Here is a 20001-nt window from a genome sequence, read left to right on the forward strand (position 1 = left end):
CGGGTTTTCACCACGTTGGCCAGGCTGGTCTCATGATTCTGACCTCAAGTGATCCCCCCTGCCTTGGCCTCCCAAAGTGCTGGGATTATAGGTGTTAGCCACCACGACTGGCCAACTCCATGGTTAAAAGGAAGGAAGGACGGAAGGGAGGGAGGGAGGGAGGGAAACTACAAATATTTGTTATTTATTTATTTATTTTATTCTTATTTTTTTGAGACAGAGTCTTGCTCTGTTGCCCAAGCTGGAGTACAGTGGTGCAATCTCTGCTCACTGCAACCTCTGCCTCCAGGGTTCAAGTGATTTTCCTGCCTCAGTCTCCTGAGGAGCTGGGATTACAGATGGTGCCGCCACACCCAGCTAATTTTTTGTATTTTTAGTAGAGACAGGGTTTCACCATGTTAGCCAAATGCCTTGGCCTCCCAAAGTGCTGGGATTACAGGTGTGTGCCACTGCACCCAGCCTGCAGATGATACTTAGTAATACTGAAATAGGGAAAGCTTTTCTAAGCCTACTTTCCAAATCAGAAACCAAAAAACAAAAAGCCACACAGGCTTAGGTGAGGCGCGGGGGCTCACGCCTGTCATCCCAGCACTCTGGGAAGCTGAGGCAGGTGGATCACCTGAGACCAGGAGTTGGGGACCAGCCTGGCCAACATGGTGAGACCCTATCTCTACTAAAAATACAAAAATTAGGCAGGAGTGGTGTTGGGTGCCTGTAATCCCAGCTACTTGGGAGGCTGGGGCAGAAGAATTGCTTGAAGCGAGGAGGCAGAGGTTGCAGTGAACCAAGATCGCGCCACTGCACTCCAGCCTGGGTGACAGAGTGAGACTCTGTCTCTAAATAAATAAATGCTTCAAATCATAGATAAAAGAAAAATTAAAATCTGGAAAGGGATATGTGTTACAGATAGGACCGAGGATTTTCTTACTTATAAAAAAGGCTATTTAAAGGCTAATAAGGAAGATGTGAACACAGCAAAAATATCAAAGCACATAAATAGAAAATTAATGGGAGTGCTAAAAAAAAAAAATTCAAACTCACTAATAACCAAAGGAGTACAAATTGAAATGAGACCCTTTTCTTTCTGTCTAGAAATGTAATCCAGAACTGGGGATATAAGGAAGTAAACACTCATATAATGTTCATGGGAATATAAAGTGGCAGAAATCTGCAAAGACACTTGAAATATGTATCAAAAGCCTTAAAGGTAAGCATTTCTAAAGAAAAACCTAAGCTGGGTGCAATGGCTCATGCCTGTAATCCCAGGCCCACTTGGGAGGCCAAGGCAAGTGGATCTCTTGAGCCCGTAAGTTTGAGACCAGGCCCTAATATGGCCTACTAAAAATACAAAAATTAGCTGGGCATGGTGGCACACACCTGTTGTTCCAGCTACTTGGGAGGCTGAGTCAGGAGAATTACTTGCACCCAGCAGGTGGAGGTTGCAATGAGCTGAGATCACACCACCGCACTCCAGCTTAGGTGACAGAGGGAGACTCAGTCTCAAAAAAAAAAAAAGAAAGAAAGAAAAAGAAAAATCTAAACTATATGCCAAAATATTAATAGTGTTTATGCCTGGGAGATTATTACATTTTTCCTTAAAGTTTAATTGTTCAGACTTTTTGCCGCTGTGTCTATATTACTTTGAGAATTAGAAGAAAAAAGCATTGTTTTCAATTTGGAAAACTGTATAATTTTAACAGAGTAATTACACTTGTAGACATTTTTCCTAAAGAAATAATCAGAGTGCCTAAAGATACATTATATAAGAATCATAATCCCAAAAAAATTGAAATCACAAAAATCTAATACTGGGAACTGGTTACATAAATATGCCACATTCATATGATGGAAAAGTATGCAGTTACTAAAATTATCACATGCAAGAATACTGACATAGGAAAACTGTCACACTATCCTGTCACATACAGGGTAGAGAACAATATATAATATGATACTTTTTTGAATAGAATATTCAGGTGTCTGTGTATATATGTGTGCATATATGTGCAAGACATATACCAGTTATCTTTACATAGTGGGATTATGGGTAATGCAAATGTTTATTCTTTGGGCTCTATCTTTTCCAACTTTTCTTAAAAAGCCTGTATTCCTTTTACATTTGGGGGTCAAGGCTTGTCTTATTTTTATTTTTTTACAGCATAGCCACTATAATAATGTATTATATACCTGAAATTTGCTAAGACAGTAAACCTGTTTTTTTTGCTTTTGCATCTTCTTTTTGTATTTTTAACTTTTGTGGGTATATAATAGGTTGCTTATTTTATTTTGTTATTTATTTTATTTTATTTTATTTTATTTTATTTTATTTTATTTTATTTTTTGAGATAGAGTCTTGCTCTGTCGCCAGGCTGGAATGCAGTGGTGCAATCTCAGCTCACTGCAACCTCCGCCTCCCCGGTTCAAGCGATTCTCCTGCCTCAGCCTCCTGAGTAGCTGGGACTACAGGTGCGTGCCAGCACACCCAGCTAATTTTTGTATTTTTAGTAGAGACAGGGTTTCACCATGTTGGCCGGGATGGTCTTGATCTCTTGACCTTGTGATTCTCCCACCTCGGCCTCCCAAAGTGTTGGGATTACAGGCGTGAGCCACCATGCCCACCCTTTTTTTTTTTTTAGATGAACTCTTGCTCTGTCACCCAGGCTGGAGTGCGGTGGCGCAATTGTGGCTCACTGCAACCACCGTCTCCCGGGTTCAAGCGATTCTCCTGCTTCAGCCTCCCTAGTAGCGGAGACTACAGGCACACACCACCACACCCAGCTAACATTTGTATTTTTAGTAGAGACAGGGTTTCACCATGTTGGCCAGGCTGGTCTGGAACTCCTGACCTCAAGTGATCTGCCCACCTCGGCCTCCCAAAGTGCTGGGATTACAGGCATGAGCCACTGCGCCCGGTCGTGTTTTGTTTTAAATAAGATGGTATAGTCAATGATGTCACAGGCTACCTGGTCAAGTAGGGACAGAGACTGAACCCAAGTCACTTAGATTTGCAATTAGAGGACACTGGAGACACCATATGGAACAATTACTGAGTAGATTACTGCACTAGCACAGTGGATGCCAGGATCCTATGCAGTGAGCTGAGGAACTAGAGACAACGGAGTCCAATCTTTTAAGCATCTGGGCTACAAAAGTATTGGTTACTCCAGCCAAAATCCCAGGAGTCATCCTCTTTCATTCACCCCCTCCTCCAACATTCACTCCATCAGCAAATCCTGCTGCTTGATCCCAAAAATAACCCCTTCCCTTTCTACTATCCCCCCCTGCCACCACCCTCTACAAGCCACCACCATTTCCAATTTGGATCTGGCAATACCTACCGATTTGGTCTCTTCCCACCTGTCCCTCACCCATGTCAGTCACTGTGCTGGGTGCTGGCAATATGTTTACCTCCTAGACAAGGACCTGTGGCTGTAGGTCAAGGCTCCTTGGTCATAGGATAAGGTTTCCTTAACCAGAGACAGACGGTCCTGCCTAGCTGGGCTATCGCATCCCATGGAGCAACTGACTTCCGGTATCACAAAGGGAGAGGATAGAACAGGGCTTTAAGACAGCGGCTTTTATGGTTGGGTTTTTGTTTTGAGAATGTTTACATATTGGCTATTTTGTAATATCTCTATTAGATAGTAGAAAACCCCACCTAGCCTAGGTCCCAAAGGAGAAATAAAACGCTGAGTCAGTCATCTCACGTGTGGGAGAGGGAGGCAGGTCACGTTCTAAAGGGAACAGCAAGGATCAGGCTATGTCCACAAAGCTTCACTTGGAATGAATTTCTTTCTGCCCATCCTCTCTAGAACAAGGGGAGTCTCATTTTACTCAAATCACACAACAATTCCAGGAGAGACTGCTCCTCCAAACAAAGGGTCGGGGAACAAATACAGGTAAGAACTGAGCAGAAAACAAAGGCGTGTTAGAAAACCCCTCTACCTTCTGTCTGTTTCTGGTATTCCGAACCTTTCATTAGTTATCTCATTAAAAACAAAAACAAAAACAAAAAAAAACACAAAGAGAGACCTTCTTAATTTGAGACCTGACTCTTGGTTCCCAAATCTCCTAAATGTGGCAGGACAATAAACAAAATCAATGAAGTGAACAAAGTAAATGATTACAGCTGTGGTCAGTCAGTGCTGCTGACAGAAAGAGTGACAGGACATTCACCCTGCGCTGCAGGGGTGGGTGGGGAAGCAGGAAAACCAGTCAACTGGGTGACCAGGAAAGGCCTCCCTCAGGACAGGACACTCAGGGTACGCAACAGCTGGCTAATTCAACAGCCCGCACAATCCACTCATGAAATGGTGGTCCTTTTGAAATATCTACTATGAGCAGGAGAAAAGAAGACTCACCCACTCCTCCAAAGGGCAAAGAGTTGAGCATGAAGTGCATAATGACATCATTGCCTGTGACACCTCCGCTGGATGTCTCATCAATCATCCGTTTGATGAGCTGAGAACAGACCAAAGGCATCCAGGTCAGTGAAGTTGCCCCTTAGGGAATACTCATGGCCCCACCACACAGAGGGCTGTGTGCTCAGAGTTACGAGCTCAAAGCATGCACATTCTGGCTTCCACACAGAGGGCTGTGTGCTCAGAGTTACGTGCTTAAAGTATGCACATTCTGGCTTTGTGTCAGTGAAAATTCTTGAGTTTGGAGACACCGTGCCAGATAGACAAACAATCTCAACTGTGGTTAATTTAGCAAAGTGACTGATACCCAACCTCTCAGACACACATCCAGTGCACAAAGGGAGGCAGCTCCAAACCTCTGGGCCTACTCAGCCACAATCTAGAGGTGTACTCCCCAACACAGCAGCAAAAGGCTCTTTGTAAGGGGACAGCTTAGACTATATTCCAGCTTTAAACACTGTTATTATTTCTTTCTTATCTCTGTTCTAAATTATAACACGATTAATAGGTATTATTTAGTCTTTATGAAATGTAAAAATATTTAAGACTTTAGATTTAGCATCCTATTTTTTAAGAGATAAATGGTTGTTTGGCCTAAGGCCCAGAAAAGCACAAGAACACTTGACTAGTAAATGTCATTTCCCTTGGGTGCCAGCAAGCCCTTGACAGTTCTTCATGTCTGGACTGTAGTGATCTCAGGTGACCCACTGCTGGGAAGTGCTCCGCACCTGACTTGTACCCTGGCCAGCCGACTTTCGGCTTCAGGGTTCCTTCCTGCCCACGTTATCCATGGTTTTAAATGTCAAACCATTGTTTTGTTAATAACCCAGCCTTTACTGAGCCCCACACATTTGGTCTCACTTCAAATACCTGTAGCTATTTGTATCTCAATAGCCTTACAAGCTCCAAAAGCTGTCACATGACTATCTATATGTTACCATCAGAAGTTCTCCCGAAAACATTTGGGCCACTGTCTCTTAGTAGCAGCTGGTCCCCTAGTGACATGAATGAGTGAGCCATGCAGAAAGTGGCAGAACTGCTCAACCAGGTGATGCGGTTCCACCACTCTAACAAGAAGCTAGCGCCATGTGAGAAACTAAAATCCATCATATCACAACCATTTATGTGACAGTGTTGGGGTCTTCATCCCACACAGTGGGTGTGAATGTCATTTTGTGCAGGCTCTTATTCGACAATGCCCTGTGGATTAACATCAGAAAAGCATTTAATGCTGGCACATATAAGTCTTCCAATTATACAGGAGGTGTTTGTGAATCAAAAACCTTGCAACACGCAACCTTGCAGACTCAGATCTAACCCGAGGGAGGAGGGGAATGGATGCTGTGATAACCTCAGAGCCTCATTAACCAAGACAGCAACCTAGGAACACAGCCTCACTTAGTGGACTCTGATATGACAGAAGAAACCATCATTGTTTCACACTATTTTCTGCATTGTTTTACAGCAAAGAAGGAACATGACTCTTGATAGTCGCTTATGCTAGTGAGCTGTTCTCGCTAAAGCTTACCTTATGGTTATGCGAAAATACATAGAGAGCCAGAGGTTTTTCACGTTCATTTATGAAATCTATGGCCTCATCTACATTTTTCACAGGCACTATTGGAAGAATTGGTCCAAAAATTTCTTCTTGCATCACCTTGGTTTTAGGATCAACATCAGTAAGTACTGTTGGGGCTAAAAAGAAAATAAACAAAATGAAAACGAAAATACTTATTAGACAAAAATGTACAACCCTCATCTTATATCTCTTTCATTGCGTCATCCATCCCTTTCCCTCTCCCCGCCAAGTCATATCTATTGAAAAATCCTGAGCAGGTGGATGAGCTGTGCAAATACTCCATGTCTCCAAAGCCTGTGAATACTTGTGCAAATCTATCTTTTTCACATTGAACTCTGTTCACAGCCATGCATATGTTTAACTGTAGATTATACTTAACATTTTTCTGTGCACAGTTTTAGTTTTTTTTTTTTTTTTTTTTTTTTTTTTGAGACGGAGTTTTGCCCTTGTTGCCCAGGCTGGAGTGCAACGGTGCCATCTTGGCTCACCGCAACCTCCACCTCCCGAGAGTTCAAGTGATTCTCCTGTCTCAGCCTCCCAAGGAGCTGGGATTATAGGCATGCACCACCATGCCCAGCTAATTTTGTATTTTTAGTAGAGATGGGGTTTCTCCATGTTGGTCAGGCTGGTCTTGAACGGACAGGTCTTTCTAGGAGCAAAGACAGCTCAACCGTGAATCAAATCAATACTATTTTTCCTTAACTCGAGCGCTCTCATTAACCTTTATTACAACTCTATTAGACAGATTAAGAAAACAGAGTTAAATGGACAAAATTCCCTAAGCCTTAGTTCAGTGTTCCATCTACCATAGGGAAGAGGCACAAAAAAGGAGGCTGAAACAGATGCTGGGGAGGCTATGCAAAGTGTCCCAGCATCTGCTGCCAATGTAAGTCACCAACTAGCAGTAGACTCCAGAAGACTCTGTAAATAAGAAACTGGATCATCATCCAAAAGAGAAGTCATCTGACAATAACAAGTTGGCACTTTTCCTTTACCCCTAGTTTCTAATAGATTATCTTGGCAATGTGGCTGTGGACAGCTTCTTGCAGCACCACTTCCAGGGGTATATAAACTGCCACCCCTAATCCATTGCCCGCATCTTCCTCAGGTCAGAGAACCAATTTGGGCTGAGTGTCTACTTCCTCTGCATAGCCGTGCTCAGGTAAAATGATCCCAGCTCGAAGTCAAGGGAAAGTCCTAATTAGTCTATAAGCTAATCAGGATAGCCCCTTCCTTTTGCCATTCATTAACCTAGAAATGGGCAATGTGGACAGGCCGAGGATGGGAGAACAGAGAGGTGAAAGAAGTAGAGTCCGTTTTCTCTTTTTTTCTACAGATGTATTCCCCAATTCGATCTGGGCTGCCACCAAGAGAGACAGAAGGCACAAGGACTGTTTTCTTTTGCATCCTAGTACAAAGAATCAGGGTTTTTTGATGGTACCATGAAGCCACTGAATTATACAGCTCAGCAGAACCTTGGGACTGCTAATTACAAGAGAATCAATTTCTGCTTATTATTTCATTTTTAAATTTTGTTTTTTTAAAGTTTTTTTTTTTTTTTTGGTAATTTGTAGCATCTTATCTGATAAAGGGGATAAGTAAAGCTATGTGGTGCAGCTTCTTTGCCAGCCAAGTCCAAATGTGTCTAATTTTTCTGTCACCTTATATGTTACTTTAGAAAAATGTGCTTAACATTCAAAGTAATATATATTCAAGGCAAAGAAGAAACAGCACAAAGAAGGTACACAAATAGTAAGGTCAAGCATGATGAACCAAAACATTATTTCTGGAGTGGCACCGTCGCTGCTTAATGGTGGAACAGTGACCAAGTTATTTCCTTCTTTGTGCTGTTTTCCCATCCACAAACTACAGATAATTACATCAAGTTCTATTCTGCTTCTCAGGATTGTTATGAAGAAAAAAGTAGTTACGTGTAAATATGAACTGGAGCAATGCTGGTGGCATCATTCAATACACAGAAACACAGACATTTTAAATAGTTTATAACAAAAGCTACAGTATACCAGAAAGCAGGATTTAGTACTTCAACAATTAAATGCTATATATTTAATAGTTTATTTAGCGTTAATAAGTAGTGTCAGCAAAAACTGTCAAACTGCCATCTTCCCATAGGAAAGGAGAATTTCCATTACCTATGTAGCGTGTGGCCTCATCAGTCTCCCCACCAAAAGCTATCTTCTGTCCTTCAAGCAAACTTAGTATCCTCTTAAAATGACGAAGATTGATGATCCTTTCATAATCAGGAGACTCTTTTATATTTTCTCCATAAAATTCCTATTTAAAAGAACAGGAGTACATAAATGTCACAAAGACCCACAATTCAATTTCAGTGAGTACAAAATCCAGCCATGCCCCCAAATCAATCTGGTTTTATACCCTCACAGAATCTAACACCCCACCCCTCAAGTAATTTAACAGTACTAAATTTCAGCTTTTCGGCAGGTCGAGGACTAGAAAATAAAGAGCACACACACACAGAAGACATCTATCACTGTCCATAGTTCCAAAGGTTCTTATGGATCTTACAGTCCACCCACGGGCCTTCACCTCCTGCGGCTGACAGTGGGAGCAGGCTGGGGTAAGTCTTGTTCTGCATCAAGGTTGCCTATGTGTTCACACATTGGCTGCGCCTGCTCTCCCCCTACAGTCAGTTCGGTAGTTACAGCAGAGACCCAAAGGTCTGCAAAGCCTGAAATATTTGCCACCTAGCCCTTTACAGAAAACAGTTGCCAATCTTTGCTCCATTTTGTTGTTTTGGTCTTCTTTGAACTGGTATTTCCACCACTTACACATGATGGTGAAACTACTCGAAGGATCAAAACACAGCTTTGGGAAATTACCAAGGTAAAAGAACCTCAATAATCATACAATCAATATTTACTTTGTAAAACAAAATTACTGAATTGCTGCATCACTTCAAAGCCTTGGTTGGGAGAGTTCTCAATTGAATCTCAAATCAAAATGAACATTGTTCATCCAACCTCTACCAAGAGCAATTCTCAAGTCTGGGTGGTCGGAATCCCTGGTGCAGCTTGCTAAAATGCATGTGCCTGAGCTCTGACTCCAGAGTCACCAACAGTAGTTTTCAGTGCTGAGTGTATCACAGAATTACCTGGAGGCCTCAGACAAGCTGAATCTTTGGAGGGTAAGGCTTGCAAACTTGTTTTTAAATGGTTCCCTAATGATTCTAACATGTAGCTTGAGAACCACTGTGTTAAGAGTATAAATGCCTCAAAGGCAGGCAGAGGCCCGTATTCCTTTGAAATTGAATTCATCACCACACTCAACTAAGCATTTCTCCAATTCCCAAATATTTTCAGTCTCACAAGTATCTTTTAACTACTCTCTCTTCCCACGTACCCTGAATCTGGGCAACTTTTCCTTCATGTGCTCATCTGGATCCATATTTAGTCCTATCACTAAAAATAATAGTCCAATACCCATATCAAGGCCCTAGCACCTCATCCCCAAAGTTACTCTGCCCGGAACACATGGTAAACTATTGCCCTGAACTTCCTGGTACACAATTTTCTTTTCTTTTTTTTTTTTTTGAGACAGGGTCTCACTCTGTCACCTAGGCTGGAGTACAGTGGCACACTCTTGGCTCACTGCAGCCTCTGCCTCCCAGGATCAAGCAATCCTCCTCCCTCACCCTGCCAAGTAGCTGGGACCACAGGTACAAGCCACTACACCCGGATAATTTTTGTATTTCTTGTAGAGACAAGATTTTGCTACGTTGCCCAGCTGGTCTTGAATTCCTGGCCTCAAGCAATCTGTCTGCCTCGGCCTTCCAAAGTGCTGGGATTACAGGAGTGAGCCACCGTGCCCAGCCAATTTTCTCTCCTTTTTTTTTTTTTGAGACAGAATCGTACGCTGTCACTCAGGCTGGAGCACAGTAGTGCTATAATGGCTCATCGCAGCCTTGAACTCCTGGGCTCAAGTGATCCTTTTGGCTTCAGCCTACTGAGCAGCTGGGACTACAGGCATGTGCTACCACGCGCAGCTAACCTTTTTCTCTTTTGTAGAGACAGGGTCTCGTTATGTTGATCAGGCTGGTTTTGAACTCCTAGGCTCAAGCGATCTTCCTGCCTTAGCCTCCCAAAGTGCTCGGATTACAGGAGTGAGCCACTGCAACCGGCAACAATTTTCATTTTCTTTTTTTAAAATTTTTTGAGACAAAATCTCATTCCATTACCCAGGCTGGAGTGCGGTAGCATGAACTTGGCTCACTGCAACCCCCACCTCTTGGGTTCAAGCAATTCTTGTGCCTCAGCCTCCCAAGTAGCTAGAATTATAGGTGCATGCCACCATGCCCGGCTAATTTTTGTATTTTTAGTAGAAATGGGTTTTGCCATGTTGGCCAAGCTGGTCTGCAACTCCTCACCTCAAGTGATCAACCTGCCTCGGCCTCCCAAAGTGCTGGGATTACAAGCGTGAGCCACCATGTCCGGCCAACAATTTTCATTTTCAGATCACATGCATTACTCTTTGGTGTTTCTGATCCTTCCTTTTAGTGCCAATTAACATCTGTCGAGTAAACAGTGACTACTCCAATAATTTCTTTCATCTGAGGGGTTAATGACACTCACCCACTGCTGAACTCAGTCACACTGGTCGTCCCATTCTTATTATTTATTTATTTCTTTATTTAAGACAGAATCTTGCTCTGTCACTCAGGAGTGTAGTGGCATGATCCTGACTCACTGCAACCTTTGCTTCCCGGGTTCAAGCAATTCTCGTCAGGGTTCAAGCGAATCTCGTGCCTTAGCCTCCTGAGTAGCTGGAATTACAGACATGCACCAGCACCCCTGGCTAATTTTTTTTGTACTTTTAGTAGAGACGGGGTTTCATCACATTGGCCAGGCTGGTCTTGAACTTCTGACCTCAAGTGATCTGCCCGCCTCGGCCCCCCAAAGTGCTGGGATTACAGGCATGAGCTACCGTGCCCAGCCCCCATTCCTTTCTACCAACCTAAATTCTACATTTCCTTCAAGTCTTGGCTTGGGACTCTACCATGCAGTCTTCCTTGGTTCCTTCACTGCAGATATTTACTTTAAATACCCTGAAAGATTGCTAACTATACAAAGGGTACACTGTAAGTAGTTATTTAATTAAGTCACACCTCCAAACTACTGGCCACCCTAGGCCCTCTACATACACAAAAACTGATAACCTTCATCAGCAATGGCCAATATGCCACAGGGTCTCTCTGATTATACCTAAAGGGTTGGCAACATTCCCTCAAAACCATGGACACACAATTATTTAACTTTTTTTAAAAAAGTATATGACACAACTAAATCAACTAGACAGCTTAAGTAGATTTAACACCAAGGCAACCTTGCTCCCAGCAGATATTCTATGAAAGGTACACAGAGCATTTTCATATTAGTCAGTAAGTTCATTGAGTCACATATGCTTTTAAAATTTTCCTGAAGGGAGAAACAAATGGGGATGCTGCCTGCAAACAGTTCATTTGACTCCTTATCTTATTAAAATCAGTGGAATCAGATGTTTTAAATACAAACCTTCACCGTTTCCTTAATCTTCCACACAATTTGACTTTGGAGGGATGCCTCACAGAGAATATAATCAGGTGCAATGCAGGTTTGGCCACAATTCATGTATTTTCCCCAGGTTATGCGTCTGAGGGGAAAAAATCCAGAACAGCTATACAATTCAGTCCAATTTTCAATTGTTACATTGTGTTGTTTGAATGTTTTGCCACTAAAACAGATTCATATATTTATCTGGCAATTTTTATTAAAAAGTTAAAAACTCATTTCTAAATCAGTTGGTTGGAACTTAGAATGTATTTTCCAAATGAGGTAGAGTATTTTACACAGCAGGGAATTCTCACACCAGCTCATGGAAAACAGTACTTGGTAAACAGTGATGCCATTGCCTGCAGCAGGAAAAGAGGAGAAACAGCCTCCCAATGTCCTTTCCCCTCTCCCAGTCCAGCCAAAGGAAAGTCCTGGATGACAGGAGTTTGGTATAGACTCTCCTGGTTGTGGCTTTTGGCTCTGCCGGCAAGATGTTCAGGTATAAAGCAGGATGGCAGCCAGACTTCAAGGCCACGCTCCTCTTTGTGGAGCCCCTGCCCCACTTGGGAAGACCTTTCCCATGCATGGGCAGAAACCCACGCCCTGAACATTCACTAACTGAGGGTGTCTGGTTTTGGCAACAAGATTTCTACTTAGGAAGCCAACCTGGAACCCTGACCTGGCATCTCTGAAGGGGACAGAAAGCCACGCCACCCAGGGCACAGAGTCATGAAGGGGAGAGAAAGTCACGCCACCCAGAGCAGAGTCAGTTCTATGATTTGGCACTTCTTAGTAGCTAAACCGGATTTAGCAGAGAGAACCTGAAACCTCTTATTTTCTGATTTTCAGATGCAAGATGTTATTCACAGTTAAAAAATGAGTAACACTCGCTTTTGTCCACAAAGGATCTCAGTTAAGAGATCAGCCTAATACCCCCTCTCAAATGGGAATTTAAAGATTTTATTTGGCGCACACAATACTTTGGATTATGTACTTCACAGATCACTGGCCAGAAGAACATTACATTTCTTGCTAGATCTAGCTGTAATCTTGAGGACAGAAATAACTTTTTCAAAATTCCTAAGGACAACCACACGATGTCAGGACTTACAGCTCACCATTTTTAATGGTGGCACCAGGAGAGAGTGAAAGACTCCTGTTACTCTTGATGACATTGACCACCAAAGTTTAACGACGTTTATCTTGGAGCCATAAGGTATGGGGTTCAAATGCAAAGAGTAACATTGTCAGGAAAAGTCTCCACTGTGCTGGGAAAACCGCAGAAAGTCAGAGAGCCAGACTCACCTGCAAACAATGTCCAGGTCACAATCTTTATCAACATAACATGGACTTTTCCCTCCCAGTTCAAGAGTCACAGGGGTCAGATGCTTGGCAGCAGCTTCCATGACAATTTTGCCAACCGCAGTATTTCCCGTATAGAAAACGTGGTCAAATCGCTGCTTCAGGAGCTCCGTAGTTTCCTCAACACCACCATTAATAACAATATAGAGGTCCTCAAAGAAAGAAACACAAACTCTTGCACTGCCAAATTTATCCTAACATCTTAACATCAGCAATCTCTTCAACATAAACATGTAACATTCAGTAAAACCCAGAGAGTGTCAAGACCAGTCCCTGTGAGGGATGGGAGGGGGAGCTGACCAAGGACAAGAGGAGAACACACAGTCCGCTGGCATCTGGGAAGCATGAACCCACATAGAACCAACCTGGAGACTCGGTTTTTTACATGAGCTTAGCAACAAAGACTAAGGAGAACAAATGGTTGCATTTGACCAGGGAAAATGCATGAGATGTGGATATATGCAGAAGTGACTCTGGTGAAGAATGGCTCCCACAGGACAGGTCCCAGCTGCATATCTTAGTCTGAATGTTCTCTGTCTCACAACAGAGTAGGCTCAGCCCATGCTATTCTGAATGGTATACCCGGCACAGTAGCTGAGAGCGCTTGCTTTTGAAGTGTATCTGGTTTGAATCTGGGCTCTGCCACTCACTAGCTTATTTGACTTTAGGCAAGCTACTGAACATCTCTGAGCCTCAATTTCCTCATCTGGTACTGGGAGAATTCACGTAGCTTCTGTGGACTGAGCCCATCTACGCATTGTACTATCATTACCAGCTGTTCTAAGAGATAACACCTTAGACAATAACAGCATGAAAAGTAAGAGAACAGATGGCAACCAAGGAAGACAGAGAGGTATTCAAGACTCCAAGGTGGAAGTGTAAAGTAAAAGCTGGCTTGTGGATCTCATGTTTCCACTTGATCTCCTGTTCTGAAGGCGAATTAGTTTCATTCACTTCATAGTTCAGCTGCCCAACAAATGTTTCAAGCTTTAACTTTTCTATGACTTAACCTATACAGCATATATTATTAATCCCCTAACACGGTAACTGAAGCTGGTAGGGCATTATTATCCTCCTCATCCGGACAGTCAGTTATTGAATAATTTACCCCTGGTCAGGGGCAAAGCAGTACCTTCAACCTCTATCTTCTGGTTCTAAGTCCTATTCAATCCTTGACATCTCACTGTCTTCCATTTCATTTTTCTTGATTGGATCATTACAGCTATTAGAACAAAATGGTTCTAACAAAGAGAACAATATCATTCCAAGAACCAGAACTGGCCTCAAGCTATTACAAGTTGATGTACTGAATACAGGTTAAGATATTTTTAAGCTGTCTTTCGATGAAAGCTAAATGAAGACTCCTCTCTGCAGCAACTCATGTAGAACTCAGCAGTGCCAATTTCTTCGTGGCATCATTAACTTCCTCCCCTGGAGGGCATAAGAACCTCTGACTCAGACAGATGAACTACCCCACAGTTGAGCAGATCATTTTCTTTATTCAGTTCTTGATATTCTTAAATGCCAGCATGTTAAGTCAGTGTGAGGATACGTCCTCTAGTTCAGGAGGGCACTTTTTTTTGTGTGTGGCATGTTTTCATGCCACAGACATGTCTTTTTTGAAAGAAGAAGTACTCTTATAGGCTGGGTGCAGTGGCTCACACTTATAATCCCAGCACTTTGGGAGGCCAAGGTGGACGGATCACCTGAGGTCAGGAGCTCAAGACCAGCCTGGCCAACATGGTGAAACCCCATCTCTACCAAAAATACAAAAACTAGCTGGGCGTGGTGGCACATGTCTGTAATCCCAGCTACTTGGGAGGCTGAGGCAGGAGAATCACTTGGACCCACGAGGCGGAGGTTGCAGTGAGCTGAGATCCCACCACAGCACTACAGCCTGGGTAAGAGAGCAAGATTCCATCTCAAAAAACAACAAAAAAAGAGAACTCTTATATAATCATATAAAAGTACATTTTGTTAGAACAAAAAAAATTATTAGTAACAGAAATATGTTAGCACCCAGCACAGTACCAGTCCCTCACTAAATAATCCATTAAATGAAAACACCTAAAATCACATTAGCTCAAATAAAGATTATTCCAAAATGCCAAACAGACAGAATCTGTGAACAGCAGGAGTACATACCCATGAAGTCATGGGCCTACATATATTGTGTAACCTCCACAGCCGGGTGACTCCACAATGTACTTTGGAACTGAACTCCTTTTACTAAGCCAATTGCTGAAGGCTTAAAGAAACTGCAATCGGGTCCCTGGCCAGCAATAACATGCAATAGCAAGAAAATCAAATGTGTGTTTTCCACAGTAAACACGTATGTTGAAGATGGGTTAAGAAATTCTTACCTGGTCTAAATACTGAGGGAGAAGCTTAGCCACGATCTTGGCTGTATTTTCACTCAGTTCAGAAGGCTTGATAATCACAGCATTTCCTAAACAAAGTAAAAAGTAGAACAGTATCATCTAATACTTAACTGTAATAGCTACCAAAATGGCGTTCAGTGGGAAGTACAGGCTAGGTACTCCCAATTATTTCTGCAGCTCTCAATGCTGCACATCCTCAAAATGAGCATAAGAGCTCACCTCACTTTCTCTTCAAAGGCTAACTCCGTAGCTGTCATCATCTTCAGGTCACTGTCAATGGGTTCCATCAGCCTTTCCCACTCCTCCAACTTTCTATCACTTTTCTCCCACTTCTGCCCCTAGATTGTCCTCTCTGCCTGGGAATTATTGGGCAAATGAGCGATTTCAACATACAGCTCTCTATCTGGATCCTGCAAAGTGAGAAATTAATCTCCTGGCATTTGCTATATACCCAAGCTAGCGTTACTCTCATAGTCTTTATTTGAATGAAGAAACTAGTCAGACAGAATCAAATGGTTCATCCAAAGCCAGAGCCAGCAACTGAAACCATATTAGAATATGGATGCCTGACTCCAAATTCCTGGGCCTATTGACTCAGACACCTTTACACTCCCACAGGTTCATCCTCCACGTGCTTCAAAACATAGCCACACAAATCTCCTCAGCAGCCCATTTAAAAATATGTATGATATATATGAATTCTCAGTACATTGGTGGTGTAAACAAAGGCAAACCACCAAAGTAAATGCATTTAATTAGCCACTACCCTTTATTTACAATGAATATGAGAAAATAAGCCTCCCTAAAAAGGTATATAGACATAAGCTGGCACCAGACCTGCAGCGATGGCTCCTATCAGTGGCTGAATGGTGAGAACAAAGGGGTAGTTCCAAGCTCCGATTATCAGCACCACTCCCAGAGGCTGTGGCTGAATATAGGCCTCATCCAGCATGGTGAGCAGGTTCTTCTTAACTGGTTTAGCAGTAACCCATTCAGGAAGATTCTCAAGCATAAAATCAATTTCCCCAAGGACAGTAATGACTTCCTGACTGTACGCATTGAATTCACTCTGTTATAAGAGAATCACAGTTAATCCTGCAGAGTTAAGTATGATACACTTGGCTCTGAATGTCAAAACACTCAAGCCAGGTACAACTGCAGTGACAACAACTGGCATTATCAGACTAGCTGGTTTGCCATCCAGACTCCTTTTGCACCCTTCACGCCCTTGATAAGCGCTTGCTAATTCTCTAATAAATTAAAAAAAAAAATCAAAGATTATTTCAGGGAGTAGTAACACTAGTAGTAGTAGTAGTACCACTAGTAAATCCTTCTTTACTAATCCACACCCTTTAAAAGCCAGGCTTAGGCCAGGCGCAGTGGCTCAAGCCTGTAATCCTAGCACTTTGGGAGGCCGAGACGGGCGGATCACGAGGTCAGGAGATCGAGACCATCCTGGCTAACACGGTGAAACCCTGTCTCTACTAAAAAAATACAAAAAACTAGCTGGGTGTGGTGGCGGGCAACTGTAGTCCCAGCTACTCAGGAGGCTGAGGCAGGAGAATGGCGTAAACCTGGGAGGCGGAGCTTCCAGTGAGCTGAGATCCGGCCACTGCACTCCAGCCTGGGCGACAGAGCGAGACTCCATCTCAAAAAAATAAATAAATAAATAAATAAATAAAAGCCAGGCTTAAATATTACCTCTTACAGGAAGATTTCCTTGAGGAACAAAGGTCTGCTCTGATCATACTTTCTGTATCACAATAATTATGCTGTTGATCTGCATCTTAATATTTCACCCTTAACGCACTGGTTTATAACTATTACTCACATTTTATCCGTGTATGCTCTGTTTCCCAACCAAGTTTAAAACTCTTGGGGACAGGAAACTTACTGTATTTCTTTTTTTTTTTTTTTTTTTTTTTTTGTTTTTGTTTTTGTTTTTTTTGAGCCGGAGTCTCGCTCTGTCGCCCAGGCTGGAGTGCAGTGGCCGGATCTCAGCTCACCGCAAGCTCCGCCTCCCGGGTTTACGCCATTCTCCTGCCTCAGCCTCCCGAGTAGCTGGGACTACAGGCGGCCGCCACCTCGCCCGGCTAGTTTTTTGTATTTTTTAGTGGAGACGGGGTTTCACCGTGTTAGCCAGGATGGTCTCGATCTCCTGACCTCGTGATCCGCCCGTCTCGGCCTCCCAAAGTGCTGGGATTACAGGCTTGAGCCACCGCGCCCGGCCACTTACTGTATTTCTTGAGTCATCCTATATATACACATACTCACACAAACATTTAGTTCTTCAAGAATGATTAAATGACACAGTTTTTTTGGAATCTTAATTATCCCATCTTGTTTATTTAATATCACAGCCCCTTTCCACCAAAAGTACTCTAAATTTTATAGTTGCTACTAGTATTACTACTGTTATGACTTATTAAAATAATCTTTAATTGAGGGGATTGTGGGGAAGGGAAAAATCACAAACCCAGAGTAAAGCTTTGCTACACATGTAATGCAGATAAAAAGTAAAAACAAGATGACGGCCTCCTGCCTGTAGTCCTAGTATCTGGGAGGTTGGGGCAGGAGGACTGCTTGAGCCTAGGAGCTGGAGGCTGCAGTGAGTTATGATTGAGTCACTGCACTTCAGCCTGGGTAATAAAGGGAGACCTCGTCTCTTTAAAAAAAAAAAAAAAAAGTAACTATTATCAGAAAACATAGAGGAATATACTTACACCCTAAAACATTACTTAAAACTTTGCTACCACAGGCCAGGGGTGGTGGCTCACACCTGTAATCCCAGCACTTTGGCAGGCCCAGGCAGGTGGATCACTTGAGGCCAAGAGTTCAGGACCAGCTTGGTCAACACGGTGAAATTCCATCTCTACTAAAAATACAAAAATTAGCCGGGCATGGTAGCACACGCCTGTAATCCCAGCTACTGAGGAGGCTGAGGCAAGAGAATCGCTTGAACCTGAGAGGTGGAGGTTGCAGTGAGCCGAGACCGCACTACTGCACTTCCGCCTGGGAGACACAGTGAGACTCTGTCTTAAAAGCAAAACAAAACAACAAGCAAACATACAAACACACACACACACACAAATCAAAACAATAAAAACTTTGCTACACAAAGCATGTATCCAAAAGAGGCATATGATATCACTGGGGACCTTGTTAGAAACTTGGAATCTCAGATCCCACCCCCGATGTACTGAATAATAATTTGCATTTTAACAAGATCCCCAGGTGTCTGTTAGTGCATTAAAATTTGAGTAGAACTGACCTAATAACACACAAAGTTATGAAGAAAAATTTGAGTGCAACTATAACTTAAAAACAAAACTCTGTCTACAAAAGAAACCATAAACAAAGCTAAAAGACAAGAAATAGACCCAGAGAATGGTCTGAGGGTAATGGATTATTCAGAACTTATTAATATTACTGTCACTAAAGTTGGTATACAACTCTCCCACTGCTAAATTTTACTGGCTTTAAAAGAAAGAAAGAAACCCAAAGAAAGCATCTACAATACGGTAAACTGACAAATTACTGAAGTCCAGAATATACAAAGAGTTCCTACACATCATAAGGAAAAGAATCACAAATGTAACAGAAAAGTGGACAACAATAGAAAAGGCAGAAAAGGAACCACAGAGGCCAGGTAACAACATATGCCCTTCTGAGTGCTAGAGGACAGGGAAAGTCAGAGAGAACTTTGGCTTTATCTGTATTGCTGGAGATTATACTCCCAGCGCTGGAGTAATCCGAAATGTAAAAGCAAAAACAAAACCCAGCAGAAGCTCCGGCCCGCAAGTGCGCGGCTGGGGCCAGCTTCCCCGCGCCCCGCCGCACGCGTGCGTACCTTGCACAGGTCGGAGGCGATGGCCGCCAGGATGTCCTTCTCGCGCTCCTGCACCATCCTCCGCAGGGCCTCCAGCTGCTGCAGCCGAAACCGCAGGGATCGCGACCGTCCGGACAGGAATGCCTGGCGGACCCGCTGTACTTCGCGCTCCATGGCCTGGTCCTGCAGAGAACTGCACGGTCGGAGGGCGCTGGGGCGTGTGAGGCGGGATGCAGGTAGCTGCGGGCCTTGCCTCCCCTCCCTCCGCCTCCCTCCGCCTCCCTCCGGGGGTTGTCCCCACCGCCGACCCGCGGCCACAACTCACGCGCCCAGGGGTCGCTCGCTCAGCCGCGGCCTCCGGGCCCGCCTAGTCCTACTGCCAGACCCAGTTGCCGCCCGGCTGACTGAGCTTGACCCAAAGCCTCGCGCCTATTGGCCCGGGAGGCCCACGTGACAGACGCCGGCCGGACGCCGGCCTTGCCCACGCGACCCTCCCCCTCCCGGATTGTGGCGGCCGGCTAGGATGTTGGGGGTGGAGTGCGCAGTGCGGGAGCGGAGCGCGGCCACGGGCCCGGGAGTGGGGCGGGTGTAGGGATGGAGGGAGGGTGTTGGCCATCCTGTTGAGAGCGCCCCGGGGCGGCCCCAGAAAGGGCGAAGAGGAATCCTGGAGGAGCAGGTAGAGGGCGCGCCGGTGGCAGTGGGCGCCCGGCCGGAAGCGTCCGGGCTGCAACCGAGAGCCGTCTCCGCTCCGGCACGCTCAGAGGGGTTCCCTCCTCCATTTCGTGGCTCTTCAAACGTGGCTAGATGGACAGAGTTGGAGGCCTAGCGCTCCCTTTTTTGCTTCCCTGTCCCGTGCTCCTTC

The 20001-nt window shown here is 43.9% G+C and overlaps 1 protein-coding gene and 1 pseudogene across 3 annotated transcripts in view; both read right to left on the reverse strand.

Annotated features, from left to right (window-relative positions):
* ALDH3A2 (aldehyde dehydrogenase 3 family member A2) overlaps positions 1 to 19774 on the reverse strand; it is a 28939-nt gene extending 9165 nt beyond the window's left edge. Inside the window, exons 1-9 of one of the 3 annotated variants that reach the window (XM_010364399.2) lie at positions 19465 to 19595; positions 19161 to 19322; positions 16148 to 16379; positions 15293 to 15378; positions 12873 to 13081; positions 11550 to 11667; positions 8154 to 8295; positions 5950 to 6116; positions 4362 to 4461 (exon numbers count right to left, since the gene is read on the reverse strand). In XM_010364399.2, the coding sequence (XP_010362701.2) occupies positions 4362 to 4461; positions 5950 to 6116; positions 8154 to 8295; positions 11550 to 11667; positions 12873 to 13081; positions 15293 to 15378; positions 16148 to 16379; positions 19161 to 19313 (1207 nt within the window). In that variant the 5' untranslated portion in view covers positions 19314 to 19322; positions 19465 to 19595. Of the gene's footprint in view, positions 1 to 4361; positions 4462 to 5949; positions 6117 to 8153; positions 8296 to 11549; positions 11668 to 12872; positions 13082 to 15292; positions 15379 to 16147; positions 16380 to 19160 lie in introns of all 3 variants that reach the window. The other 2 variants (XM_010364398.2, XM_010364400.2) reach the window with 2 other exon arrangements.
* Positions 7335 to 7425, reverse strand: LOC115895036 (annotated as a pseudogene).
* Positions 19775 to 20001: the final 227 nt, after the last annotated feature.

This window comes from Rhinopithecus roxellana, chromosome 19 (genome assembly GCF_007565055.1).
Source record: "Rhinopithecus roxellana isolate Shanxi Qingling chromosome 19, ASM756505v1, whole genome shotgun sequence".
NCBI lineage: Eukaryota > Metazoa > Chordata > Mammalia > Primates > Cercopithecidae > Rhinopithecus > Rhinopithecus roxellana.